Consider the following 22,240-nt stretch of genomic DNA (forward strand, 5'->3'; position numbering starts at 1 on the left):
TATAATATGAATATTATAAAATAATGGTGTTATTAATAACTTTATGATTTTTGCATAGTTAATTATTTTACAAAAGTTCCATAATATTTATAAAGAAAAAAAAGTATTGCACGCAAATATTTTATATCGACCACAATATGCTTAAATAATTTTTAATTGCATAAGCCTTTAGCTCATTAGCAATTAATAAATATATTTAAACAAAATAGGATATTTTTAATAATATGCAAGGAAACATACGTTTATATAAACATGTAATAACAATTGCTATAATTGTGCATCAATTGTTAATTCCATTCATTTCGTGCACCGAATCGTAAATCATTCATGATTATTAGACACATTATTCTAAATATAGAGCTATTGTAATGAAGCCTCTGCCTCTACGCTGATTAATTATTCTCGCTAAATCTATTTATATTACAGTTTACCGCTTAGGCTATCGAAGACGGATATAAGAATACCTCTACGCGAGACATCATGTTCATATATCGTCGTTCACGAGTATCGTCAGCAGGATAACGCTATCTCGCTAAAGAGTCCTATCGTATTTCGTTGGGAAAGCATCAGACGTTGGAATAATATAGAGCCAGCTGTTTGAGTCATCTCGTAGAACAGCACGTCGAACCATCTCGTTATCTTCCGTTCAGGTAGGACTTCACCCAGGCTCCGGGCACGAGTTTGGATGAATCAGCGAGCTGCACCGCAGAATCGAGGATCTTTAATCCTATGTGGTAGCGCTCTAAAGAAGAGGTCACAAAATGCAAGGACTTAAAACCGGTTAAGTCCGTTTTTTCGAAGCACGCGAATAAATAATTACTTTATTTATCTGTAATATATGCCGAAAAATTTATATTCGGTTTCATCGTATCTATAAAATTGCAAATATTTCGTGCAGATATTTCAATTGCTTTAATTACATAATTGCATATTTAATATATACGTATATATATATTTCTTTTTTTTTATTTTCTCTCTCTTTCACTTGATTAGTACCTATTTTTAATAATGAAAAATATATTGCATACATTGCTTAAAAAAAAAAAAAAAAAACGGAAAAATATTCTGTAAGAAGGGGAAGGTATTGAAATGTGTGTATGTGATTATCTATTAGATGTGATTTATCATTTCTTATACAATCTAATATATTTCTTATGAAAGTAGCTTCTGAAGTAAAAGCTTTTATATTCTTTCTTTATGAGATATGCGATGCGAACTGATTCACACACACAATTGTATGTAGTTACAACTCAGCATTGATAAAAGAATGATATCAATTGATCGTGAAAAATGTTGATATGGTATAAATCATATTTCGTATCGTGCAATCTAGGAAATTATAACTGTTCTTATTGATATACGAAACAAGACCAATAAGATAAAAATCATTATATATATATATATATATATATATATATAAGCTTATAATATTAGATAATATACAGATTGTCACAGTATATACAATAAATATATTACTACATGTAATTTTGCACGTGCTTGTGACTCAGAGATAACATTGAAGAAACATTCAGTTCTATGAGTCTACATTCTTAAAATAATATTAATTTAAACACTACTTTTTTATATTCTTTTGTTCTAATATAATTTGAAAAGTTATATTTGTATTTCAGGTAAAATTTCAAATGTGAAAACAACGATCGGAGAGCCATTATTTTTCGAACAATTTAATAAATATATCATTAGAAGAATTGTAATCTTACATAGAACTTAAACGTGGACAAAATCCAAGGGAATATGTGCTGGATGATCTGAAATCATTAAATTTGACAAATTAAAAACAATGATTTCACTTTATACAATTATAGAGATAATAAATGTATGAATTATTTGACCCATTATAAAAAGCGTACATTCAAGGACGGTCCTGTGGCGCAACGGATAACGCGTCTGACTACGGATCAGAAGATTCCAGGTTCGAATCCTGGCAGGATCGTACAATTTTTTTTGTTAAATTTAAATTATGTAAATATAATGCGCGCGTTATGTTTAATAAATATATATAATGTTATATAAACAAAATAATATTAATAAAAATTAATAATGTTTATTAATATATAAAAAATATGAGATTTTTATCAATATAATAGAAGTAAAATATCTTTCTTTCTAGAAATAATAAAAAATATTTGTTTAATTATTAAAAAATTGTTACATATCTTAGAATATTTAAAAAATAGTTCATTTCCAGATAAGAAAAAGGGAAGCAGAAGATATTTGATAAAGTATAACTATGGTGTGATCTTCCAATATATACGACGCCTTTTCAAATTCATAAAACTCGCTAAATTTAAAATTTTACACACACACAAATAATTCAGCTATGTATTCTATAAATATCATAGACATTAATCATCGACTATCATAGACTATGATTAATATGTATTTTATATTGCATATTAATTAATTTCTCAAACACTGATTTCATATTTTTTGGTATATGATTTGAACAATTTTGTATGTGTGTATATGTGTATGATATATAACTATATAATGTTATCTGTTATAATATATTTATATCAAAATCATTTCTCTATCAAAACTATTGTATTTCACACGAGTAAGCCGAGTTAAGACTACATCGTTTTAGTTTTATATCGTCATCTTATCGCGCATACTTTTGCCGCTATCATAGACGCAATACGTGTAAAAAATACTTATTCAACATCGCATTCAATACTAATTGCTGCCGAGAATATTCACTGATGGGTCAAATAAATTAACCCATCGCCGTTGATTCTTTCTCTGCATGCAAGAAACAGTAGTAAAGCAAGAAGGACTAACTATATTATAAGAAAATCCGACAGTATTCTGATATGTTATTTTGATATGCTTTAATGTTTACATTAATTAAGGATAAATCCCTTTGTGGACTTTCGTAATGTTATTTAATAATTCAAAAATAGATGAAGTAACAGAATTACATGTCAGAGAGAGAAAACCACATTATTATATTAATAAATTTTTCCAATAAATCGTAGAAATTCTTTTTTAAAATTTTTTGAAAAGTTAAAGAATAATAAAAAAGGATATATAATATTTTTAGACTTATTCGTGCTTCATTGATAATAATCTAATTAACGTTCACAATAAAATTCCGGTTGTACGCTTTCAAAATTCAAGGTCAATAATCCTCTTGGTATTTCAAATATCAGGAGTTGTATTCATCTTGAAAAAAAAGCTCGGCCAGATGAAGTCATCATGAACTCTTGTTAATTATGTTATCCCACGCTACCTCCGTTACACTCTCTCTCTCTCTAACACAGTTTTATGAGATATTTTTATCTCGAGATGCAATATATATATATATATATTATAAAGTGCTAAATTTTAACTACATAAATTCAAGAAATTATAATTTTAGTATTTCTACATTTCTACTTTCATTCTTCTACAAATTTTATATTTACACAAGAAAAAATATCTTCGCATTATACAATCTTACATTTAATACGCAAAATGCAATTTTTTTTTACTTGTAATGTATTGTATATATATCTTGTTAATTACATTTTCGCCAATTTTACAGGCTTTTAAACACCTGAATGAGTTATTTGGTATCTTAAAAATAACGGTCATTTCAGGTCGACAAATTTCGAATGGAATTTCGGCAATGCGGTACAAACTGGTGGCCGCATGAGCGTTCCTATGAATCAGCTCAAGAATTTTTGACTGCGCGCGATGGGTTTCTCTTACCTGTGGTCTGCGGATAGGCGTCGACACGGCACGATTCTTGATGCATCAGTTGGCACGGGTACCTGTAGCTCCACTCTATCTTTCTCTCGGTCGAGGGGAACGAGGATAAGACGAAGAGAAGAAGAAGAAAGAGAGAGAGAGAAAGGAGAAAGGGCCGGTTTTTCTGGTTTTCCACCTCCGCAATCCGGTGATCTCTCTCCTGTAGTCTTCTCTCGTTACCTTCGCACAATGAGACGTGTACGCGTCTTCATACGACGGTCCGATAAACGAGAGAATAACATATGTATTTAGGAAAATTTATTAGCATTCTGCTGGCTACAATAAAATATGTCTTGCTCTCTCATTCATTATTTTCGCTGTACATTATATAATATATGTATGCGTATATGGTACCGACAAGAAAATCTAAATGTAGGAATAATGATTTGATCATATGAATCACGACACCATAGTATAATTATAATGGTATATGATATACAATATGAGAAAGAAATACTATATATATATATAACATATATAAAAAAATATAATGTAATATATACATATAATAATAATAAAAATAATAATTTAATTAATACATGAGAAAAAATAAAATCTTATCTCTTAATTTTACACATAAAAGATACAGTGCAAGACAGAACTGCCTCATAAATCATAATTCATTTTATTATATCGCGGTTATCAATAGAAAAAATTTTATAAAACTATGCGTGCACATTTCATCGTAAGAAATTAATTTAGAATGTTAAAATTTAAAACTGCATTAAAGTACACCTGCATATCAAACATATGCATACCATATGCCATATGTAAAGTTCTTGTGTCTACTCGTGACACTAAGGACAAACATAGATAATAAAGCAAGGCTATGATATATCGCATAATCTATATACACTGTATCGCATATGTACACTGTAAAACGAGATTCGATGTAAATATAATAGAATTTCAATCACATAGGATCCTGACGTAACTGACGCTTTTGCAATCAATGACAAGCGGATGCGTTTAACATTGAATTACAAGGTATACCTTTTCATGGTTAATTGTAATTAATACAATTCCCTCGCGAATAACGAGTAATTATTGTGACTTGGCTATATCGAATACAAAGGTTATTTTTGCTTAAACTGTCTGAAATTTTATAAAACAAAATTATAGTACATGCAATAGAATAATCTTAAAACGCAATTGAATAAAAAGAATAACCGTTTGAGAATATTGTAAATTATTATAAAAAAATTGGCCGATTATTTTCTTTTGACAGATATTGTAATATATATATAAATCACTTATATTCTTCATATTGCAGGAATGTTTCACTCTTCAGTTAAATTATATTTTATTTTATATCTTACTCAACGTGAAAATAATCATAGCGTTTTTTTCATTGTCGAGTTGGTGAATAATTTACACACCGATTTATAAAAGATTTGTTTAATATAATATGCATAATGTTTAATATAATATAATATAATATATACATCTTATTTATGTGAAATAATTTTCAGTCTTTATCATGCTTTCTTATGAAGAAACATGCAATTATGGAAAATGTAGAGATATTTTTGCTAAAGACTTAAATGTTATTGGAGAAAAGTGTAATAATTTTTCAGTTGTAACTTTGTTGACTTCACTGAAAATTGGATGTAGCCCAACAGAATGTATCTAAAAATAATGAATAATATCTTAAAATGTGTAAATACATATAGATAAATCTGTCTCCTCTGATAGCGTCGCAGTTTATCTATATTAAATCACGCACAACAAATTTCGTAAGTTACAATTTATATATTTTTTTTTTTTTTGTATGTAATAAAATGAAAAAGTCTACTTCATTTAAAAAAAAAAACAGTTTTGCAGTAATCTTTATATTTTACAGATATAAGTTTCGATTTATATTCTATGATAAGATACAAATTTTTCTAATAAAAAAAGAAACCGATTAGCCGCTATGATAACCACCACACATAAAAACTGATATATGTACACACCTTGTTTTATTATAATACGCCTTCTCTACTTACGCAATGGAATATACATGAGATCGAAATATCCGCATACAGCGACACGCAAAGCCAGGAAAGTGCATGCAATGGTATATCACTGAAGCAGTTTCTAATGAGCTTCGTCGTGAATAACAACCCGCGATACTTCTGAAGAATCAGTAGACAGCTAACCGAGGATGGCTATGTCTGTACGTAGTCCTGTCGAGATTGATTCACGCAATTCTTGCTGAAAAGTACTGAAATGACGTAGTATAATATAAGTTTTTTTAATATTTGTCTTTTTTTGTTAGGAGCTGGAACGGCTATATACTCCGAGTGAATGGAGTAAACGATATGGATCTGAAGAGATGTGTCAGCAATTCTTTGCATTCTGTGCAAAAAGTAATGTAGCAGTTTCATATTAAACTTTTTTCTTTACTGCAAGTTTATATAAAAATCATTGCGATAAATCTTACAAATTTTATAAAAGTTTTTCTGATTTTACAATTTATCCAACACCATTTTATTAAAAGGACTCGAATTTGATTTATTATTGCAGTTACGGAAAAGGTTCAAAAAACTATAAAATGTGAACTTAATGTGCCGTATGGTCCTACAGAGCGTGCAAAGTATGATATATATGGCACCGATTTACCTAAAGGTATGTAACAGTAATTCTATATAATAGAAGATGACATTATTTGAAACCACTAAAAAATAAAAAAATAAAAAAAATAAAAATATGAAAAAAATTGAACTTATATAAATGATGCTTCAAAACTGATTATTTCATTAGAAGGGAAAATTTTTTTCTAATAAATAAGAGATGAAATTCATTTCCTAGATCTGAATGTAAAGTTTTGCAATTTGCATCTACATATATCTATAAATAGATAATATATGACCTATAAATAATTTATTTTTTCGCGCGATATGCAAACAAGATAAATGTTTATATAATACATGAACGAATAATAACACAGTCATTTAATTCACCTAATTTGAAATAAAGTAGTAAGCAATTGTCAAAGTATACTGTTTACGGAAATGTTAATATTCCATTCTATACTTTTGTAAGCTGTTAAATTTGTGTCATAATATTTTACATTCATATCCAATTACAATATAGTCTATTAAAATATTAAAATATAGATATTAAAAGATAATTATGTGTATTTCAGATGCACCAATATTTGTCTTTATCCATGGTGGATATTGGCAGGAATTCAGCAAGGATCTCATTGGATTCTCGGTACCCTTGTTTGTTGAAAACAAAATCAAAGTAATCACAATTGGATACGATCTGTGTCCAAATGGTAAGACCGTAAAAATGGTATAAAAAATTTTATAAAATTTTATTGCTATTATTTTCTTGATCTCAATTATTTATCTATATTTATATTTCATAAGATTATTACAGCATTTACACACCAAGTTAGTCAGCCATTGTTTCAGAAAAGTAATTTGTGCAGCTTAAAGAATTTGGATGCAAAGAATATATGAAAGAGTGTTACAGAGATTGACAAATGATCATTATATTAGATATAAATTTTGCATACAAATTAAAAGATTATTTATATTAAAACAATAATATAATTGATTATATTTTCTTCTATTTCAGTCAAACTTGGAGATATAGTAGAACAGATAAAATCGGCAGTCACGCAAATATTAAAATATGCAGCCGATTCAAGCTCCAAGTACATTGCTCTCATTCTTTAATCATATTTATATCAGATATATATTTATATTTATTTTTATTTATATTTATTTTTTAAAAAATAAATTTCAATTATCAAAATATATATATAGATACATATGCATTGCTGGACATAGTGCCGGAGCGCATTTAGCTGCAACTCTATTGCATGACGACGATTGGATCAATCGCATGACACAACAAGGATATTTTGCATTATTAAAGGAAATTATATTAATAGGCGGAATTTATAACATAAAACCTCTAGTTGATACGAGTTATGCGAAAGCTCTTCACCTCACCAAGTAAGTAATTAATGTATCTCAGTAAATATTTAATACCATATCATAGATACATACGTTACACACCTTTTTCGACATTTTAGCGAGGAAATTAAAAAGTGGAGTTTATCTACCCTTGATGAAGCAAAGGATCGTTATATTAGTGGCTTGAAAGTTATTGTGACTGTAGGGGAATGCGATTCTCCCGTATTTGTGAACGAATCACGTGAATATGCCCAGGTATTGAAGTAAATATTATTGTGCATCAAATATCATTATCTACGAAATCATATCTAAAAGTTACAATTATATTAATGTTTCAGAAAATTATTCCTATAGTGGATAACGTAGAATACCTGTTACTTCGAAACAACATTGACCACTTCGATATAGTGGAGAAACTTTTGGATCCAAACTATCATCTTGCTAAATTGATATTAAAGTGTCTTCAACCCAATGCGAATACTCGTTAGAAGATTACAAAGCTAAAATATTTATTATAAGACGTTATGTTTTCAATATAAAATATATAAAATACAATATTTAAATTTGATAACAAAATTTATTAAGAATTATATTAATGTATTAATATATTTGGTTTATACATATATTTTGTATGATAGATGTAATTAAAATCCAAGTATTGATCAGCTCATGTTAGTTTTCGTGTAACAATGATCTAGAAAGACAGCCCTTACTAAAGGTTCGAGTCATTTGGGTTTCGTCTTCGGCAAATGCATATTTATTTGCTTCGAGACGGATTGTACTGCCGATTTTTTGGATACAATAATCGGCTTACCTTGTTGAATAATTCGTAAAATCGTCTCGTTTCCTCTAAAGGGCACTTCATGTCTCACGGTGATGGGATTTTGTGATTGATTTTGACGAGTAGTAGTTGTTTGAGCAGATGGTAACCGAACACAAATATCGCGTACAGGTGCTATAATTTGTCCAGCTTGTGTATTTACCTTTAGATAATTATTTGTAATATTTTGAACACTGATTATATTCCTATTTGATGGTATAAGCAGTCTTTGATTTTTCACAACAGGAACAACTTTGTTTCCAAGTTGTATAGTGCACTTTGTAACAGGCGATGTTTTATTGGTTACTGGTGCTGGTTTGTTGATCGCTTCATTGGTCAGATCAACTACTTCTTTGAGTTGGTTTGTTATTTTCGACGCATTTTCTTGGGCAATCTTAGCTATTTTCTGTCGACTGTCCACCTCCCAAGTCGTTGGAGGTTTTGCAAATGATCGCACTCGCAGTAGAGGCTTCTTTTCTTCTTCCCGTTGATTCTCGGTCACAGTTACATCTGTTACATTCTCTGTTATTACCTCTGTTTCATCACCTGTAATCATCACTTCCATGACATCTTTCATTATTGGCTCTGCTACAGCTCCAGGTATCACAGTTGCTGCATCCTCTGTTACCATCTCTATTACAGGATTTGTTATCGCTTTGAATATATCCTCTGTTATCACCTCAGGTAGATCTTCTATAACATACACGTAAAAAACATGTATATGACTTCTCTCACTCTTTGTGTGAAAATTTTAAATTCACAAACCTTCAATCCTATTACTTGTGCAGTCTGCTGTAGAACATGTAGTTAATGAATCTATGTTAATAAAATTCTTTGCAACAGTATTGCCATTGAATATTTTATGTACTGTTTTCTCACTAGTTTCTTGGTTTTTATTCTTAGGTACTATTATGTTATTCTCTTTCACAGAAGTTTTTATTTTATCTTTTTTATCATACTTCTGTTGTGATATATCTAGTACAGTTTTATTTGATATAACTTTATCTATATTCTGACATATATTTATTGTACTTATATTACTTGTACCATTTTCTACAAGTAATCTGTTGTCTTTTTCATTTATATTTTCCTCATTATCACTGTCCTCTTCACTTAAACTAGCTATAGATAGATCATCCTTGCTTTTATTCTTATCATTCGCAACTCCACTTTCTTCTTCTTCTTCTTCATCCTCCGATGTTTCAATATCATTTTGCTCTTTTATTTCTTCTTGTTTCTTTGTATATTTTTCAAATACGGCAGCTAATCTTTTTTCACCCTCGGTGCGATTATCGATTAATTTCTTTGCTAAATCTTTATCTTTTATAGCTGGGTCTTCTTCCGTGTTTTCAAGATACAAAGAAAAAGTGTCCCAATAATCATTACGCCTTGTGCGTTGTAAGAGTTCTCCTAATTCTAAGAAAGCTTTCTTTGCTACAATATAAAAATATCAATATAAAAATTAAATATATATTTCATTTATAACATTAATTATTAATTATTTATAATATTAAATTATGACATCTGTATTACATATGCACACACATACATATTAAAATACATATCTTACCCATTTGTTTTTGTTTTTTTTTGTCTAAACCTAAATTTCTTCTATCATTACATCTACTAACACATTCCAAGATGTCTCTGTAATCAGGGAATATTACATCATCTGCAAGAACTTCTTTCTTTTTCATTTTATTTCGTTGAGCGATTTTAGAATTAATGAAATTTGTTATTGCCTGATCAACAGCAACAATTCGGGTTGCGCTTATGTGCTTAGGACGCAAATATACACGTCCCGCATCAGCATTTTCTCCTGTTAATTCGCAATATTTATTATACAGCTCTACCATTCTTTGCTTATATTTTTCAACTTTTATATAAGTACTATCATCTTCTTTATCGAAATCAACTTCTGCTTCATCCAATTTTTTAATTACTGCCTCACATTTTGCCATGGCTTGTAATATCATTTTAATTTTTTTTGTCCGTGGATTTGCATTCTCCTCATTATCATCGTCATTATCATAGTCTGATTTTGCTGCATTAACTGATAAATTATTTGCAGCATATGAAGTAGAGGGAACTGCGTCATAAATTTTATTAGACGGCAAATGATGGGACTTCTTTTTGAACCTTTTTTTCATCTCATTCATTACTTCTTCTATATACACATATATTTTTTTATCATTATACATAATAGCAGCACGCTTTTCATTTAAAAATGAGACAAAATATTCTGAACTGGTGTATTCCGGATCCAGTTCTTCATAACGCCTTTTTAATTTATTTACAATTTTTTCCATATCTTTCTTATCCTTATCCTTACTCCTTTGAAGGCATAAACTTATAAATAACGGAAAGACATCATGTGCAACATACGATATCTTTTTTTTCTCTTTCACAATCAATTTTGGTTTTTCAATTATTATTTCTTGATTCTTATTTGATTGTACAGTATTAGACTTATCAGAATTATCAGATATAAGATATAAATCAGGCTGAAATTTAACTTTAACTATTTCTATAGGCGTATTTTCATCTGTACTCAATTTTTTCCTCTTCTCTATGTTATTTTGAGTTTTCTCTTCTGTATTTATTTTCAACATTTTTCGTTTCAGATTATTTCCTTCTACTTTATCATCATCATTAGATAAGTTTTCTGTCTTCTCACAAATAAGGGAAGCATTATCTAATTTGGTCTTCTTATTTTCCTACACCCCAATAAATTTTAGATCAAATAATATATAAATTCTAAACTTGTATTTTTTAGGATTTTTTTTAAACTAAGACTAAACAAAACTAAGACTACTTTTTTTAAGACTAAACAAAGCGTTATTCTTATACAGTTTATTTTGAAAGTATACAGAGAAAATAAATAGAGATATTTCATTAGAGTTCTACTACACCTTTTGCGAATCCGTTTCATCGTCGGAAGAGAGACAGATAATCTCCTCTTCCATGATTTTCTTCAGGAGTTGAGTGTGAATTCAGACGTTACTACCAAACTACATATAACCTAAAAAGCCTCCCAAACTGTCCTGAAAGACCTCCTGTCGAACAATAACATATTAAGATAATAATATACAATTTTTATCACGAATAACATTTCTGACTCGAATAACACTGCGACTTTATCGAGTATCCGTTCGCAGTTTATGCAATGATGTAATTAACGTTTCGCGATATTTTTATCATCACCAGAAACATATATTCGAGATCGTCTTGATAACGATCTCGCGGCATAAATTCACAAAAAAATTCATTATCTCGAAAGTAAAGTGCAAATCTTGCATTTTGAATTTCTTGGAAACAGTAACTTTAAGAGAAGCTCAAGCACTGAATTTCTGCAAAATAGAGATAGCGAATTTTGCCTTACTTACAATTATATAGTATTTAAAGATGAATTCACTCTTAAAAAATATGGGTGAAAGTTGAAACAAGTATCCAAAATCCCGCACTTTAATGGAGTTGGTACAAAGTCAACAGAAAATAATTTATATATCTAGGTTCAGCAGTAGCTTATATTTCCTATGACAAGTCATGATAAAGAAAAGACGATAAAAGATCAAAAAGTACCGTGTATACAGAACTTTTATGATATTTAACGTCACGATACTGAAGTACGCAAATTAAAATATTACCAATGTGTGAATGATTTGATTGGACGGTTATTAAAGAAATTTCATCTTACAGGATGGTATGTTAACGTGAAGAACAATAGCAGAGAAACAGGGCGCGCCACAACGGATGTATTGATTGGCTGATCACAAGTAACTTTTAAAACTCCAGAAATTCTCTATCCGACAACGAATCAATACATTCGACAAATTTATACGACGTAAAAAAAAGTTACATGATCGACTCTACACATTGAGGATTGAGATCGAAGTATAAAGATTGAAATTTCATCAGGATTTCAAAACAAAGAAATTTTACTCCTTTCCTTTTGCTGTGATTAGTCAAATTCCAATCTTTAATCTTGAATCTTCAATTTTCAATGAATGGTCTGATAGGGCTTAACGCTATCCTTGGCTAAAGTCCCTAGAATGCGAATTCCCTATCAGATTTCAGATTCTGTACAACGGATATGATGCAGTTTGACTTCACCATTCAATTTGCATTTATGCTCATGGACGATTGATTCTTTCCGGTTGCAAAGCACATCAAGCATGGGTATGTTGTAAAGATTTTTCTCTTATATTATTGTATTTTTGAAGAAACGATTATAAAAATATCTACTCTGATGAATTTTTCGCCGATATATTTCTTTCGATATATTTCCTTCACTATTTATATTTATAAATACATGTATCTATATATTTTTCTCGTGATTCGATCGTGATAGCATGCTTGGACCGATGATTGTCGGAGATATTACTGTCGATTATTATGAATATTAATATATTTTTATATTATATTTGAATTTAGATATGTTTAACGTTTTTACTCACAAAGGATATTCGTTTTTATCCAGGAAAATAATATACATAGGATATAACCGTTAAAGTTACTTGTTTTGCATTGTAGGTAAACCTAGAGGTCTTCGTACGGCGCGCAAGCACGTGAATCACAGACGTGAGCAGCGATGGAATGACAAGGACTACAAAAAGGCACATTTGGGAACTAGATGGAAGGCTAATCCTTTTGGTGGTGCCTCTCATGCTAAAGGAATTGTTTTAGAAAAAGTGTATGTAGTCTATATAATTATACAATACATGAAATTTTCACTTAGGATGTCACTTATTGGTATTTTATTTTTTAATAGTGGAGTAGAGGCCAAACAGCCAAATTCCGCTATCCGTAAGTGTGTCAGAGTACAGCTGATCAAGAATGGAAAAAAGATCACAGCTTTTGTACCAAGGGATGGTTGTCTCAATAACATTGAGGAAAACGACGAAGTTCTAGTGGCGGGTTTCGGTCGGAAGGGTCATGCTGTTGGTGATATTCCTGGAGTACGATTCAAGGTGGTGAAGGTCGCAAATGTTTCTTTATTAGCCCTCTACAAAGAGAAAAAAGAACGACCTAGATCTTAAATTGTCTGCTATTAAAAAGATGTATTGACAAATATAAAAATATAATTTAAAGACAATTGTTTTATTCTAATCTTACATCAATCTATATATTTCCCCTTTTATATTATAAAAACTTCTATAATGCATGTATGATAAAATTTCAGAATGGATTTTTCTGTTTGTGTGTATATTACAAATATTTGGATTATACATATATATAAATTATGCTTAATAATTATAGCTAGAATTATATATAAATACAAAAATTAATCAAGGCTATTATTTGTCATACTCCAATTTTCGAGTTCTTCATTATAAATAACTATATCTTCTATAACTTTATTTAAAGGTGTAGTAGTCTTCGGTAATGCTGCTAAATTTTTCATATTACATATCTCGTCCTTTGCTTGCAGCACCTGCATACAAATATAATTGGAGATATACTTTGATATTTATTAACGTGACATTATATAGTGACAATGAATATAAAATTCTGCTACCTTTTTTAAAGTTTTGAAATCAGAGCATATACTTTTAATGTCTGAACAAATGGAATCAGAAATATTTTTGTCTAAATTTCTGATTTGTACTGGCCAAGATGAAATTGTCTGAAATGCTTCTATAAACTTCTCTTTTTCCTTCTCAAATAATATATTCTGTTTATCATTGATTAGTTTATCATCAGTCTGTAATATTTATACAAAATAATAATTTGCACATTATAATTGTTATTATTTCATTACATTAATATAGTCTTTCTTTCGTACCTCTACATATGAATTTTCATCCAAGTTAGTTTTAATATCTCCGCAATCATTACTCAATATTTCTGCTTCACTTTCTTTGAAATATTTAATACTTTCAGTGTAACTTACTTTTGGTTTCACAGAAAAAGAAGATATTTGATCGACATCATCAATATACAGCTAAACAAAAAAAAATACATACATAATAATTACCAATATATTAAATAGATGTGTAATATATGTATTTATTCAATATTAACATACCTTAACATACCTTAATAATGTCATGAAGTGTTTTTTCTGTCTCAATTATATTCACAAAGGGTTTCATATGTATTTCTTTCATAAAATCCAATAATAATCTTAAAGTTGGTAGCTGTTCCTTCAAGGAACATTTACCCTAATATAAAATTAAATATTCTTAATATATAAATAATAATAGTTTATCATCATCTTATATATAACAAAATTATTTTATAAACAAACCAATAATATATCCTTGTTGTTACAAATTCCAATCTGAGAGTAATATTCGAATAACTGATCTAAAAAAATATGTGCTTTTTATATTATTGTATATATAAATATTTCTTATGGAGTAATAATTATAAAAATATAATATCCTAGACTTAATTGTGTTGAAAATAACTGCACCAAGTTACAAGTGAGAGAAAGATACCTTCCAAGGCATCATCCTTCAGCCTTTCCAAATGTGCGTTGATCGATGGCGATTTTTCTGTCAGAAGCCAAGAAAGTAAGCAAATGCGATTTTCGCCACTAAGAATTGTTGCTTCCAAGTCTTTTGACTCTGCGTTAGTGATATGTGGATATCGCAAATGTATCAAGGTGTCGTATATGCTTGTCATAACATCGTTCGTATCATTCATAGTAGCAAAGTACACAGATACACATGAAAAAACTCAGAAAGACATTTAATGATGAATGAGAAAATATGAAGAAATTATAATTATATCAACACGCAACATTCGTTATATTATTTTACGGAAATATCAGTAGAACGCGCGATGCTCCATATATTTAATAAAAATAATGTTGAAAAGTTTCAAACGACAGACATGAATAGTGAGCTTGAATAAGACGAGAGACTCATCTGACATATTTGCTTCGTCTTCGTGGTTCATTGCGCGCCAAAATGGTCAAAGTGGTCGAGACATTTTCTTTAGGGAGATCCTCAAATATATCCAATATCCAATAGGAATTTATTTCCTGGAGATAACTAGAAGACAAATTTTTTTCTTTTATTGGATGTATACGCGAGTCATTAAAAAAAATTATAATAGTGCACATTATAAAAATCGAAATAATTATGTTAATAATGTAATTCCAATTTATTATGAAATCTGTAACTGATAAAAGATAGATGCGATTTATAACATAACTTATATATTAAAATTAATCAGCTATAAAGAAATGTTTTACCATATTTTATAAAAAATATTTTATTAAATATGTATAATATTAAACTATTTTAATTTAAAATGTATACATTTATATATTTGACATCAAATTATCACTTATATTTCATTAATTTGTTGCTGCTATACAAATGGAAAAAAAATATTTTTAATTCTTTATTCTTATCTAAAGAAAGAAAAAAATTATAACAAATATATATGTAGTAAACTAAAAATAGCTTGCATTAAATGTAAATTTAAATAAGGTTTTTTCTTAATATGCAATATACATTTAGGTAGCTTTAAAGAAATCTTCTGAACTGGTTGTGTAAATATGTCCTTCGCAGAGAAGAAAATCTAATATTTCATCTATGCGAGGTATAACATGTTTTGGCAGTCGTGTCAGAATATCACGTTTCTCAATACCACATTCTGCTTCATTTGATGATCGAACAATTTCAAGAACTGCCACTTGATCAGATGACATACCGCTCATTGTACTGTCAAATGTCTGAGGTAAAGAAGGCAAAGATTCTTCGGTAGGTTTTTTAGCCTTCAATATAAAATACATAACTTCCATAAAGTGGCATGTCAGTTCATTTAAATCTTCGAGAGGATGCATACGCAGAATCAGCACATGTTGTTGATTATTTTGATTGCGTAATAATCCATAAACTCGTACATATGTATTAACTTGTGTACAAATACTTTCTGTAGGATTCTTATCTGCCTCTAACCACATGACAGCTGTGACAGTACCTATTATGTAAAATAAAAATCAAAATCAATTTATCAAACAACATAATAATTGTTTAATATTCAAATAAATAATTATATTGTATGCAAGTTTCAAAGATTTTTTAGTTGTAAAGAGTTCTTAATATATATGAATATGAAATTTACTCGTCATATAATATCAATTTAAAAGAACTTTTTGCAATTACACACATATATATACATATTGTCATTAAAATAGAAATAATTCACACAAACCTGAATCATCCTGGATACTGAAAGAGATTTTTGTTGTATCTTGATCAATATTACGTACGATTCCAACGAATGTAAGAGTATTTACAGTTTTGCCGGCAATCTGCAAATCCCCTGTTGAGGATGTGATATGCTTTATCATTACAGGGACGATACTCCTGTCATTACTTTGCGAGCTCTTTTTTCCGGTTCCTCCTTGTGTGCTTTCATCCAAAAATCCGCCTCCAAAATTCGTGGAGCTTTCATTCCACATGATTGCAAATTTGCAAGCTTAACTTTTAGAGCTGGAAAAATATATTGTATTAAATAAAGCTGAATTTGCGCGCGTGAAATGTAAGTCGAGTTCGATTAGGTTGGGTTGGGCTAGTTTAGGTTAGATTAGGAGCGCAGGTTAATATAATGTCGCATTTCCACCAATTTGGCAGATTCATATCTGATTGAGATTGCATACGATTTGACCAATCAAAACGAAAAAAAAATTAAGATTTTTTACGTTCTGATTGATCAATCTCATACAATTAATCCAAAAGCCTATATCAAACTATTTATTGAAAATTGAAATTTTACCAATCAAAACAAAAAAATTTTAGTTTTTTTGTTATGTTATATTTATAATTAAACAAATTTAAATTTTTAATCTTCAACTTCAATGCGTACGAGCACGTAGGTTGTAATAATCTGATACTAGCTTAATGTTAAATAGAGCATTTTATAAATATTTTTTTAAAGATCCTCTAAAAAATAGAGAATCTCTAATTTTTTATAGATCCTCTAAAAAATTAGAATCTCTAATTTTTTCTTTGTCTAAATAAAGTTATTTTTTTGTAGCCACATTATTTTGTAGTCTGCATTATCTATATCTTTTCTCTTTTTCTCTTCAACGCGTGATTACCCACATCTCATTTTGTGAATAAAAATGTAGTATGATGCAGTTACAAAAAAAGAACAGACTTGTAGTATGACTTTGCCGGTCTTTTTTACACACTCATGCTTTTTTAAAGAATAAGAATAAAAAGCATTTTGCGCCTTAGTAAGCACAGCTATTAAAAAAATGATTAGGGGCATAAAGATATCTGAATAATTCGAATCCGCCTTTAAACTCGTTGAAGATGAGTCGAGAAAATCGAGGATTGTTCGTGTCTCCGGTTTGTTGATTTTATGTTACCATAAAAAGTATCATGGCGACTAAGACCCATGTGGACAACACGGTGAACGAACGTCGTTTGCGACCGATTTACGGTACGTATAACTTTATCGACAACGAGATTGGATCTGGTATCCGTCGTATTCATCCCCGTTGAATTGTCCGCTCGTATCCTCGGGATCAAGGATGACGAGGTTATATAACGGCACCTAGTACGAAGCTTGTCTGGGTTTCAGACTGGCTAGATAATGGCAACAATAAGAAGGCACTCCAAGAGGCGGACAAGGTACTCAAGAAACACCCGAGTAATCAATGTGCCAGGGTACTCAAGGCTCTGGCTCTGTTGCGGCTAGGTAAGGAGGATGAGTGTCAAGTTATCATGGATAAAGTGCGATCTGAGATACCATGCGAGGATTCTACTCTGCAGGCAATGACTATCTGCTATAGGGAGATACATCAACGTAAGATTTTTACTTGCTTATTAATTTTGAATGGGAGAGTTATATTATATGATTATCTTATTGTCTCAAATCTTATCTTTGTATTGAATTTATAGCTGACAAAATTAGCGAAGTTTATGAAGCTGCTGCAAAAGCAGATCCAAGTAATGAGGAGCTTTTAACGCATCTTTTCATGTCGTACGTTCGCCTCGGTGATTATAAAAAGCAGCAACAAACTGCTCTTAACTTGTACAAAATGAAACCTAAGAATCCATATTATTTCTGGGCTGTTATGAGTACAGTTATGCAAGCCATTCATGCGGATCAAAAGTTAGCAAAGGGAGTTATTTTACCATTGGCGGAAAGAATGGTTTGTTCATTGATTGTTATTTTTTGTTGCTATTCTAACTAGGATATATTTATATCTAGTTATAGACAGACTATCAATTTATACATAAATAGACATTGTGCAGATGATTACTATAATTTTTTATTACATTAGGTCCTAAAATTAGTAAGAGAAGGAAAAATGGAAGCGGAACAAGAAGTACAGCTTTATTTAATGATTTTGGAATTGCAAGACAAAAATGAAGAAATATTAAATGTATTGTCTAGTCCTTTAGCTTCGCATCTTTCATATGTACCACAACAGAAAGCCACAATTCTATTAAAACTAGAACGTTTTTCTGAGGCTGCTAATGCATATCGCGAACTTATCAAGGAGAAGTGAGTAAAATCTAATTGCATATTTTTTTTTCTCACATACTATTTTACATATCTATAGTATCTTGATAGTATATTGATCTCATATTTATATATAAAATTGTCATATTTATTATATAGCATTGACAATTGGGCATTTTATCAAAGTTATCTTTCGGCGGCCTTAAAGTTTCAACAACCAACAGAATGTTTAGATTTTCTTAACAATATTATTAATACATCTGAAAAAAGTATTCGGGCACCATATTTGGCTCGTTTAGATTTATTAAAACGCGCCCATATTGATGAAGATCTACAATGTAGTTTGCAACCTGTAGACTTTATGCGTGAATATTTCACTCAGTTTGGAGAAAAGGGCTGTGTGGTTGGTGATTTACGATTATATTTAAATCTGCTTACACCCAACATGAAGATTGAATTGTTTGAAAAGGTAAGGAGACTAAATCTTCGATTTTTAAAATTAATCTCTGATAAATTTTAATATATTTATATATGCGAAATATTACAAATATTAAAATTAGATTCATCAGAAAATTTCTTATTTCAATAATATTAACTAAAATACTTTAAAATTGCTTAACATAATACTATTTATGACATTATAGATTGAGAAAGATATAGGTATTACATCTGATGAGTTTCCAACTACTATACAACAGATGCAAAGACATATTCACTTGGAGCAGTTGCGGCGTATTTGTGGTTTTCATCATCCTCCTTTAGTAGACAGAAGTAAACAGGAACAAATAATAAAGAGATTATGCGATTTGTATGAAAAAGGCAATGAATTATGTCCAATGCAAGATAGATTGCCAACTGATTTCTGTCCAGCTGATCCATACATTCTATTAGCTACACATTTATTGCATCAATTATGGGTTGACACTAATGATGCATCTTTTCTTTATAAGTAATAATGTTTTTTTATATGATAACAAAGTTAATTATGATATTAATAAGAAATTGCTAATAATATTTTGAAAACATGCACATTTTTAAAACAATGGACTTACAGGGCAATGTCGTTATTGGAACACGGTCTTCTGTCGAGTCCTGTAAATTTTCACATAAAAATTTTGCTCGTGCGTATTTACTTGGAGGCTGGTCTAGTGGTCGCGGCTGATCATACGTTTGTATTACTTGACGTAAAGCACCTTCAACTAGATTCACTGGGTCATCTCTATGCGCCTCTTCTCGCGCCTCTCGGTAACTTGCCTCTGGCCTCAACAACTCTCGATCATACAGCGAAATTTTTCATAGCCAACTATAAGGATGTATGTGTTTTCAAGTATAATAGATTTAAAAAAACAATGGGCGAGAATCTATTTAAATCTAATTCATGGATTGTTTTTTTAGAGTGCAGATCATTTAACGTTTGCATATAAATACGGGAGTTTTATAAAAATTCAGGAATTTGTAGAGTTGAGAGAACGATTAGATAATTCATTTCACTTCGCTATGACAACAGTAGATAAGATGTTACTTGATTTATGTTGGTGTGACAGTACTGCCTCTTTGATTTCTACTTTAAGTAGTATGCATATACAACCTCATCTTGATACAATTAGATGGTCAGCTTTACGAGATAATCGTGACTTGGAGGTAAATATAGTTGAGAGACGCAGTATAATTTAAACAAGTGTAACACTCCAATTTGATTAATAATAAATTTTATAAATTATGGAATTAAATAGGTTGTTCGAGGATGGGAGCCATTTAACCAGAGCGAAAAGAATCCAAGAATGCAAGAGGAGACACGTGTATGCATGTTAAGACTGCTTTTTGCGAGAAATGCCATATTACGTATTTTGGCAGCGAGTGTAAAATCATCTTCAATTTTTCTTTCTCAAATATCTGCCGAGCTTAAAGAATTGGATGAAGAATTTATTCCGCAAATATTACAAAAATTTGATACGGACGGAAAACGGAACAGACCATGCAATATATTGGTTCCGCTCGATGCTGTAGAAAGATTACGCGAAACTCATTATTCTGAGCAATTAAGGACTATAGCGTGTCTTGCAAATTCACTTTCTCAATCTTCTTGTCCGGACTTTGATTGCATACAAATGCTGCGAACATCTCTTTGCTTACAGACATTACCCATCCCTGAGAGGGATACACCAGTGTCTTTTAAAAACTTCTTACTCAGAGCCTCAACTTGCAGCGAATCTTTAGCGATCATTAGCGCTATATGTAGTATATGTGCGGTACAATCGGAACCGCGTACTTCGCAAAAGAAAAATAAAAAAAAATGTAATAAGAAAATCGAATCGAACATGATAAATGAGACTAATGAAACTAAGGTAATTGTGTTCTTTATAGAAAATTAATTTTTAATATTAAATTAAAACATATTATTGATAATTTCACAACACCTTATATAATATGGAATTAATCATAGCTATCATTAATTATTGAGATAATATATATTTATAAAATTTCAAAAGAGCATAATTAATTTTTATAACGATTATTTATTGTATTACAGGGTTGGAGAGAAGTGGCTGTGTTACTTATTGAAAGAGTTGAAAATTTAGATGCGGTTCTAACAGAATTTGAAAAATATGAATTACATACAGATTTGGATGAGAAAGATGATGTATGCGTCACCATTATAAAACGTGGACAAGCGAGTCTTAGGCAAAGTTGTAGATCTCTCAAGTCTCGGACTCAGCCTATATTAAGGCTTTTAAGTAATTTAAAGAGCTGAAACTATTTGACAATATTTGTACAAAGAACAATATCCGTCTATTTCATAATTTTCAAATAATAACTAAAGAGTTCTGTACATAATTCTTAGCTCCCATCAATTATAAATAATGAATGAGTGGTTTAATGCTCATTAAATCTGATAATATCTGAACCAATCTTTATTTGTGTGTGAAAAGCATTGCATAATTATTTCGATACACTGCCATTCAAATTACTGATATGATACCATTTTCCTGGAGCCTTTCAAAATAACAAGTGTGTGCATGTGTAAAAACTCTAACAAATAATCTAACACTCTTTTAAAGTATATAGAATTTTTACATTAAAAAATGGATTAAGTTTAAAGTATGGCTTATGCATTTTTAATTAATAATGCCGTTTTTTATTAAAATAAAATAATTTTACTTATTTTTTATTTAATTTTTTTTTTTAACCTATATTCTCTCATGATTCAATATTGTGCATTTTATATAATTTTTGTTTTTTATAAAATAATTTATGGATTTAAAACTATATATTTTTTAAAAATTACATCCAGTGTCTTTTCCACATTAATAAATTA

General features: G+C 29.8%; 6 protein-coding genes and 1 non-coding gene across 11 annotated transcripts; 4 read left to right on the forward strand and 3 right to left on the reverse strand.

Moving 5' to 3' along the window:
* Positions 1-1,881: 1,881 nt before the first annotated feature.
* On the forward strand, positions 1,882-1,954 carry Trnar-acg (transfer RNA arginine (anticodon ACG)). Its single transcript has one exon. It is a non-coding gene; the product is annotated as a tRNA-Arg (tRNA).
* A 3,826-nt stretch (positions 1,955-5,780) lies between these two features.
* Positions 5,781-8,332, forward strand: LOC126855866 (kynurenine formamidase). The gene is made up of 8 exons (XM_050603908.1): positions 5,781-5,911; positions 6,014-6,104; positions 6,262-6,363; positions 6,884-7,018; positions 7,324-7,402; positions 7,515-7,706; positions 7,787-7,922; positions 8,006-8,332. The coding sequence occupies exons 1-8, from the start codon at positions 5,900-5,902 to the stop codon at positions 8,153-8,155; spliced, it is 897 nt and encodes a 298-aa protein (XP_050459865.1). The 5' UTR covers positions 5,781-5,899; the 3' UTR covers positions 8,156-8,332.
* Positions 5,826-12,057, reverse strand: LOC126855686 (uncharacterized). Of its 4 annotated transcripts, none has more exons than XM_050603569.1 (6): positions 11,874-12,057; positions 11,400-11,543; positions 10,058-11,204; positions 9,253-9,921; positions 8,482-9,180; positions 5,826-5,959 (listed from the first exon to the last, which is right to left on the reverse strand). In XM_050603569.1, the coding sequence occupies exons 2-6, from the start codon at positions 11,451-11,453 to the stop codon at positions 5,904-5,906; spliced, it is 2,625 nt and encodes an 874-aa protein (XP_050459526.1). In that variant the 5' UTR covers positions 11,454-11,543; positions 11,874-12,057; the 3' UTR covers positions 5,826-5,903. The 4 variants fall into 4 exon arrangements, with proteins under 4 accessions (XP_050459526.1, XP_050459529.1, XP_050459522.1 ...); XM_050603572.1 differs by lacking the exon at positions 5,826-5,959 and adding an exon at positions 8,041-8,167 and having other exon boundaries at positions 11,874-12,056; XM_050603565.1 differs by lacking the exon at positions 5,826-5,959 and having other exon boundaries at positions 8,386-9,180; positions 11,400-11,540; positions 11,874-12,056.
* Positions 12,058-12,564: 507 nt separating this feature from the next.
* On the forward strand, positions 12,565-13,582 carry LOC126855908 (40S ribosomal protein S23). The gene is made up of 3 exons (XM_050603985.1): positions 12,565-12,666; positions 13,021-13,180; positions 13,259-13,582. The coding sequence occupies exons 1-3, from the start codon at positions 12,663-12,665 to the stop codon at positions 13,524-13,526; spliced, it is 432 nt and encodes a 143-aa protein (XP_050459942.1). The 5' UTR covers positions 12,565-12,662; the 3' UTR covers positions 13,527-13,582.
* On the reverse strand, positions 13,572-15,351 carry LOC126855871 (uncharacterized). The gene is made up of 6 exons (XM_050603923.1): positions 14,931-15,351; positions 14,738-14,796; positions 14,526-14,651; positions 14,273-14,431; positions 14,006-14,191; positions 13,572-13,921 (listed from the first exon to the last, which is right to left on the reverse strand). Exons 1-6 carry the CDS (start codon positions 15,136-15,138, stop codon positions 13,772-13,774), a joined length of 888 nt encoding a protein of 295 aa, XP_050459880.1. The 5' UTR covers positions 15,139-15,351; the 3' UTR covers positions 13,572-13,771.
* A 356-nt stretch (positions 15,352-15,707) lies between these two features.
* LOC126855876 (replication protein A 32 kDa subunit) lies at positions 15,708-17,019 on the reverse strand. Its single transcript, XM_050603936.1, has 2 exons — positions 16,660-17,019; positions 15,708-16,425 (listed from the first exon to the last, which is right to left on the reverse strand). The coding sequence occupies exons 1-2, from the start codon at positions 16,907-16,909 to the stop codon at positions 15,959-15,961; spliced, it is 717 nt and encodes a 238-aa protein (XP_050459893.1). The 5' UTR covers positions 16,910-17,019; the 3' UTR covers positions 15,708-15,958.
* Positions 17,020-17,555: 536 nt separating this feature from the next.
* Positions 17,556-21,839, forward strand: LOC126855676 (N-alpha-acetyltransferase 25, NatB auxiliary subunit). 2 transcript variants are annotated; one of them, XM_050603546.1, is made up of 11 exons: positions 17,556-17,895; positions 18,037-18,261; positions 18,357-18,610; positions 18,743-18,966; positions 19,084-19,393; positions 19,569-19,873; positions 19,979-20,237; positions 20,320-20,565; positions 20,658-20,723; positions 21,060-21,269; positions 21,455-21,839. In XM_050603546.1, exons 1-11 carry the CDS (start codon positions 17,835-17,837, stop codon positions 21,674-21,676), a joined length of 2,382 nt encoding a protein of 793 aa, XP_050459503.1. In that variant the 5' UTR covers positions 17,556-17,834; the 3' UTR covers positions 21,677-21,839. The 2 variants fall into 2 exon arrangements, with proteins under 2 accessions (XP_050459503.1, XP_050459494.1); XM_050603537.1 differs by having other exon boundaries at positions 20,658-21,269.
* The last annotated feature ends 401 nt before the right edge of the window (positions 21,840-22,240 follow it).

The sequence above is a fragment of the Cataglyphis hispanica genome, chromosome 2 (assembly GCF_021464435.1).
Source record: "Cataglyphis hispanica isolate Lineage 1 chromosome 2, ULB_Chis1_1.0, whole genome shotgun sequence".
Lineage (NCBI taxonomy): Eukaryota > Metazoa > Arthropoda > Insecta > Hymenoptera > Formicidae > Cataglyphis > Cataglyphis hispanica.

What these genes read in the sequence shown, in the direction of transcription:
- LOC126855908 (XM_050603985.1), top strand. An exon ending in GGAATTGTTTTAGAAAAAGT is followed by an intron (nt 13,181 to 13,258) that starts GTATGTAGTCTA and finishes ATTTTTTAATAG; the next exon opens with TGGAGTAGAGGCCAAACAGC.
- LOC126855866 (XM_050603908.1), top strand. An exon ending in CTTTGCATTCTGTGCAAAAA is followed by an intron (nt 6,105 to 6,261) that starts GTAATGTAGCAG and finishes TTATTATTGCAG; the next exon opens with TTACGGAAAAGGTTCAAAAA. An exon ending in AAAGCTCTTCACCTCACCAA is followed by an intron (nt 7,707 to 7,786) that starts GTAAGTAATTAA and finishes TCGACATTTTAG; the next exon opens with CGAGGAAATTAAAAAGTGGA.
- LOC126855871 (XM_050603923.1), bottom strand. Translation starts at nt 15,138, where the DNA reads ATGAATGATACGAACGATGTTATGACAAGCATATACGACACCTTGATA. An exon ending in ACAACAAGGATATATTATTG is followed by an intron (nt 14,652 to 14,737) that starts GTTTGTTTATAA and finishes ATTTTATATTAG; the next exon opens with GGTAAATGTTCCTTGAAGGA. An exon ending in CACTTCATGACATTATTAAG is followed by an intron (nt 14,432 to 14,525) that starts GTATGTTAAGGT and finishes TTTTTTGTTTAG; the next exon opens with CTGTATATTGATGATGTCGA.
- LOC126855876 (XM_050603936.1), bottom strand. Translation starts at nt 16,909, where the DNA reads ATGTGGAATGAAAGCTCCACGAATTTTGGAGGCGGATTTTTGGATGAA. An exon ending in CAGTATCCAGGATGATTCAG is followed by an intron (nt 16,426 to 16,659) that starts GTTTGTGTGAAT and finishes TTTACATAATAG; the next exon opens with GTACTGTCACAGCTGTCATG.
- LOC126855676 (XM_050603537.1), top strand. Translation starts at nt 17,835, where the DNA reads ATGGCGACTAAGACCCATGTGGACAACACGGTGAACGAACGTCGTTTG. An exon ending in TCGTTTGCGACCGATTTACG is followed by an intron (nt 17,896 to 18,036) that starts GTACGTATAACT and finishes TCTGGGTTTCAG; the next exon opens with ACTGGCTAGATAATGGCAAC. An exon ending in AGATTGAATTGTTTGAAAAG is followed by an intron (nt 19,394 to 19,568) that starts GTAAGGAGACTA and finishes ATGACATTATAG; the next exon opens with ATTGAGAAAGATATAGGTAT.
- LOC126855686 (XM_050603565.1), bottom strand. Translation starts at nt 11,453, where the DNA reads ATGGAAGAGGAGATTATCTGTCTCTCTTCCGACGATGAAACGGATTCG. An exon ending in AAAAAAACAAAAACAAATGG is followed by an intron (nt 9,922 to 10,057) that starts GTAAGATATGTA and finishes TTTATATTGTAG; the next exon opens with CAAAGAAAGCTTTCTTAGAA. An exon ending in CACAAGTAATAGGATTGAAG is followed by an intron (nt 9,181 to 9,252) that starts GTTTGTGAATTT and finishes TGTATGTTATAG; the next exon opens with AAGATCTACCTGAGGTGATA.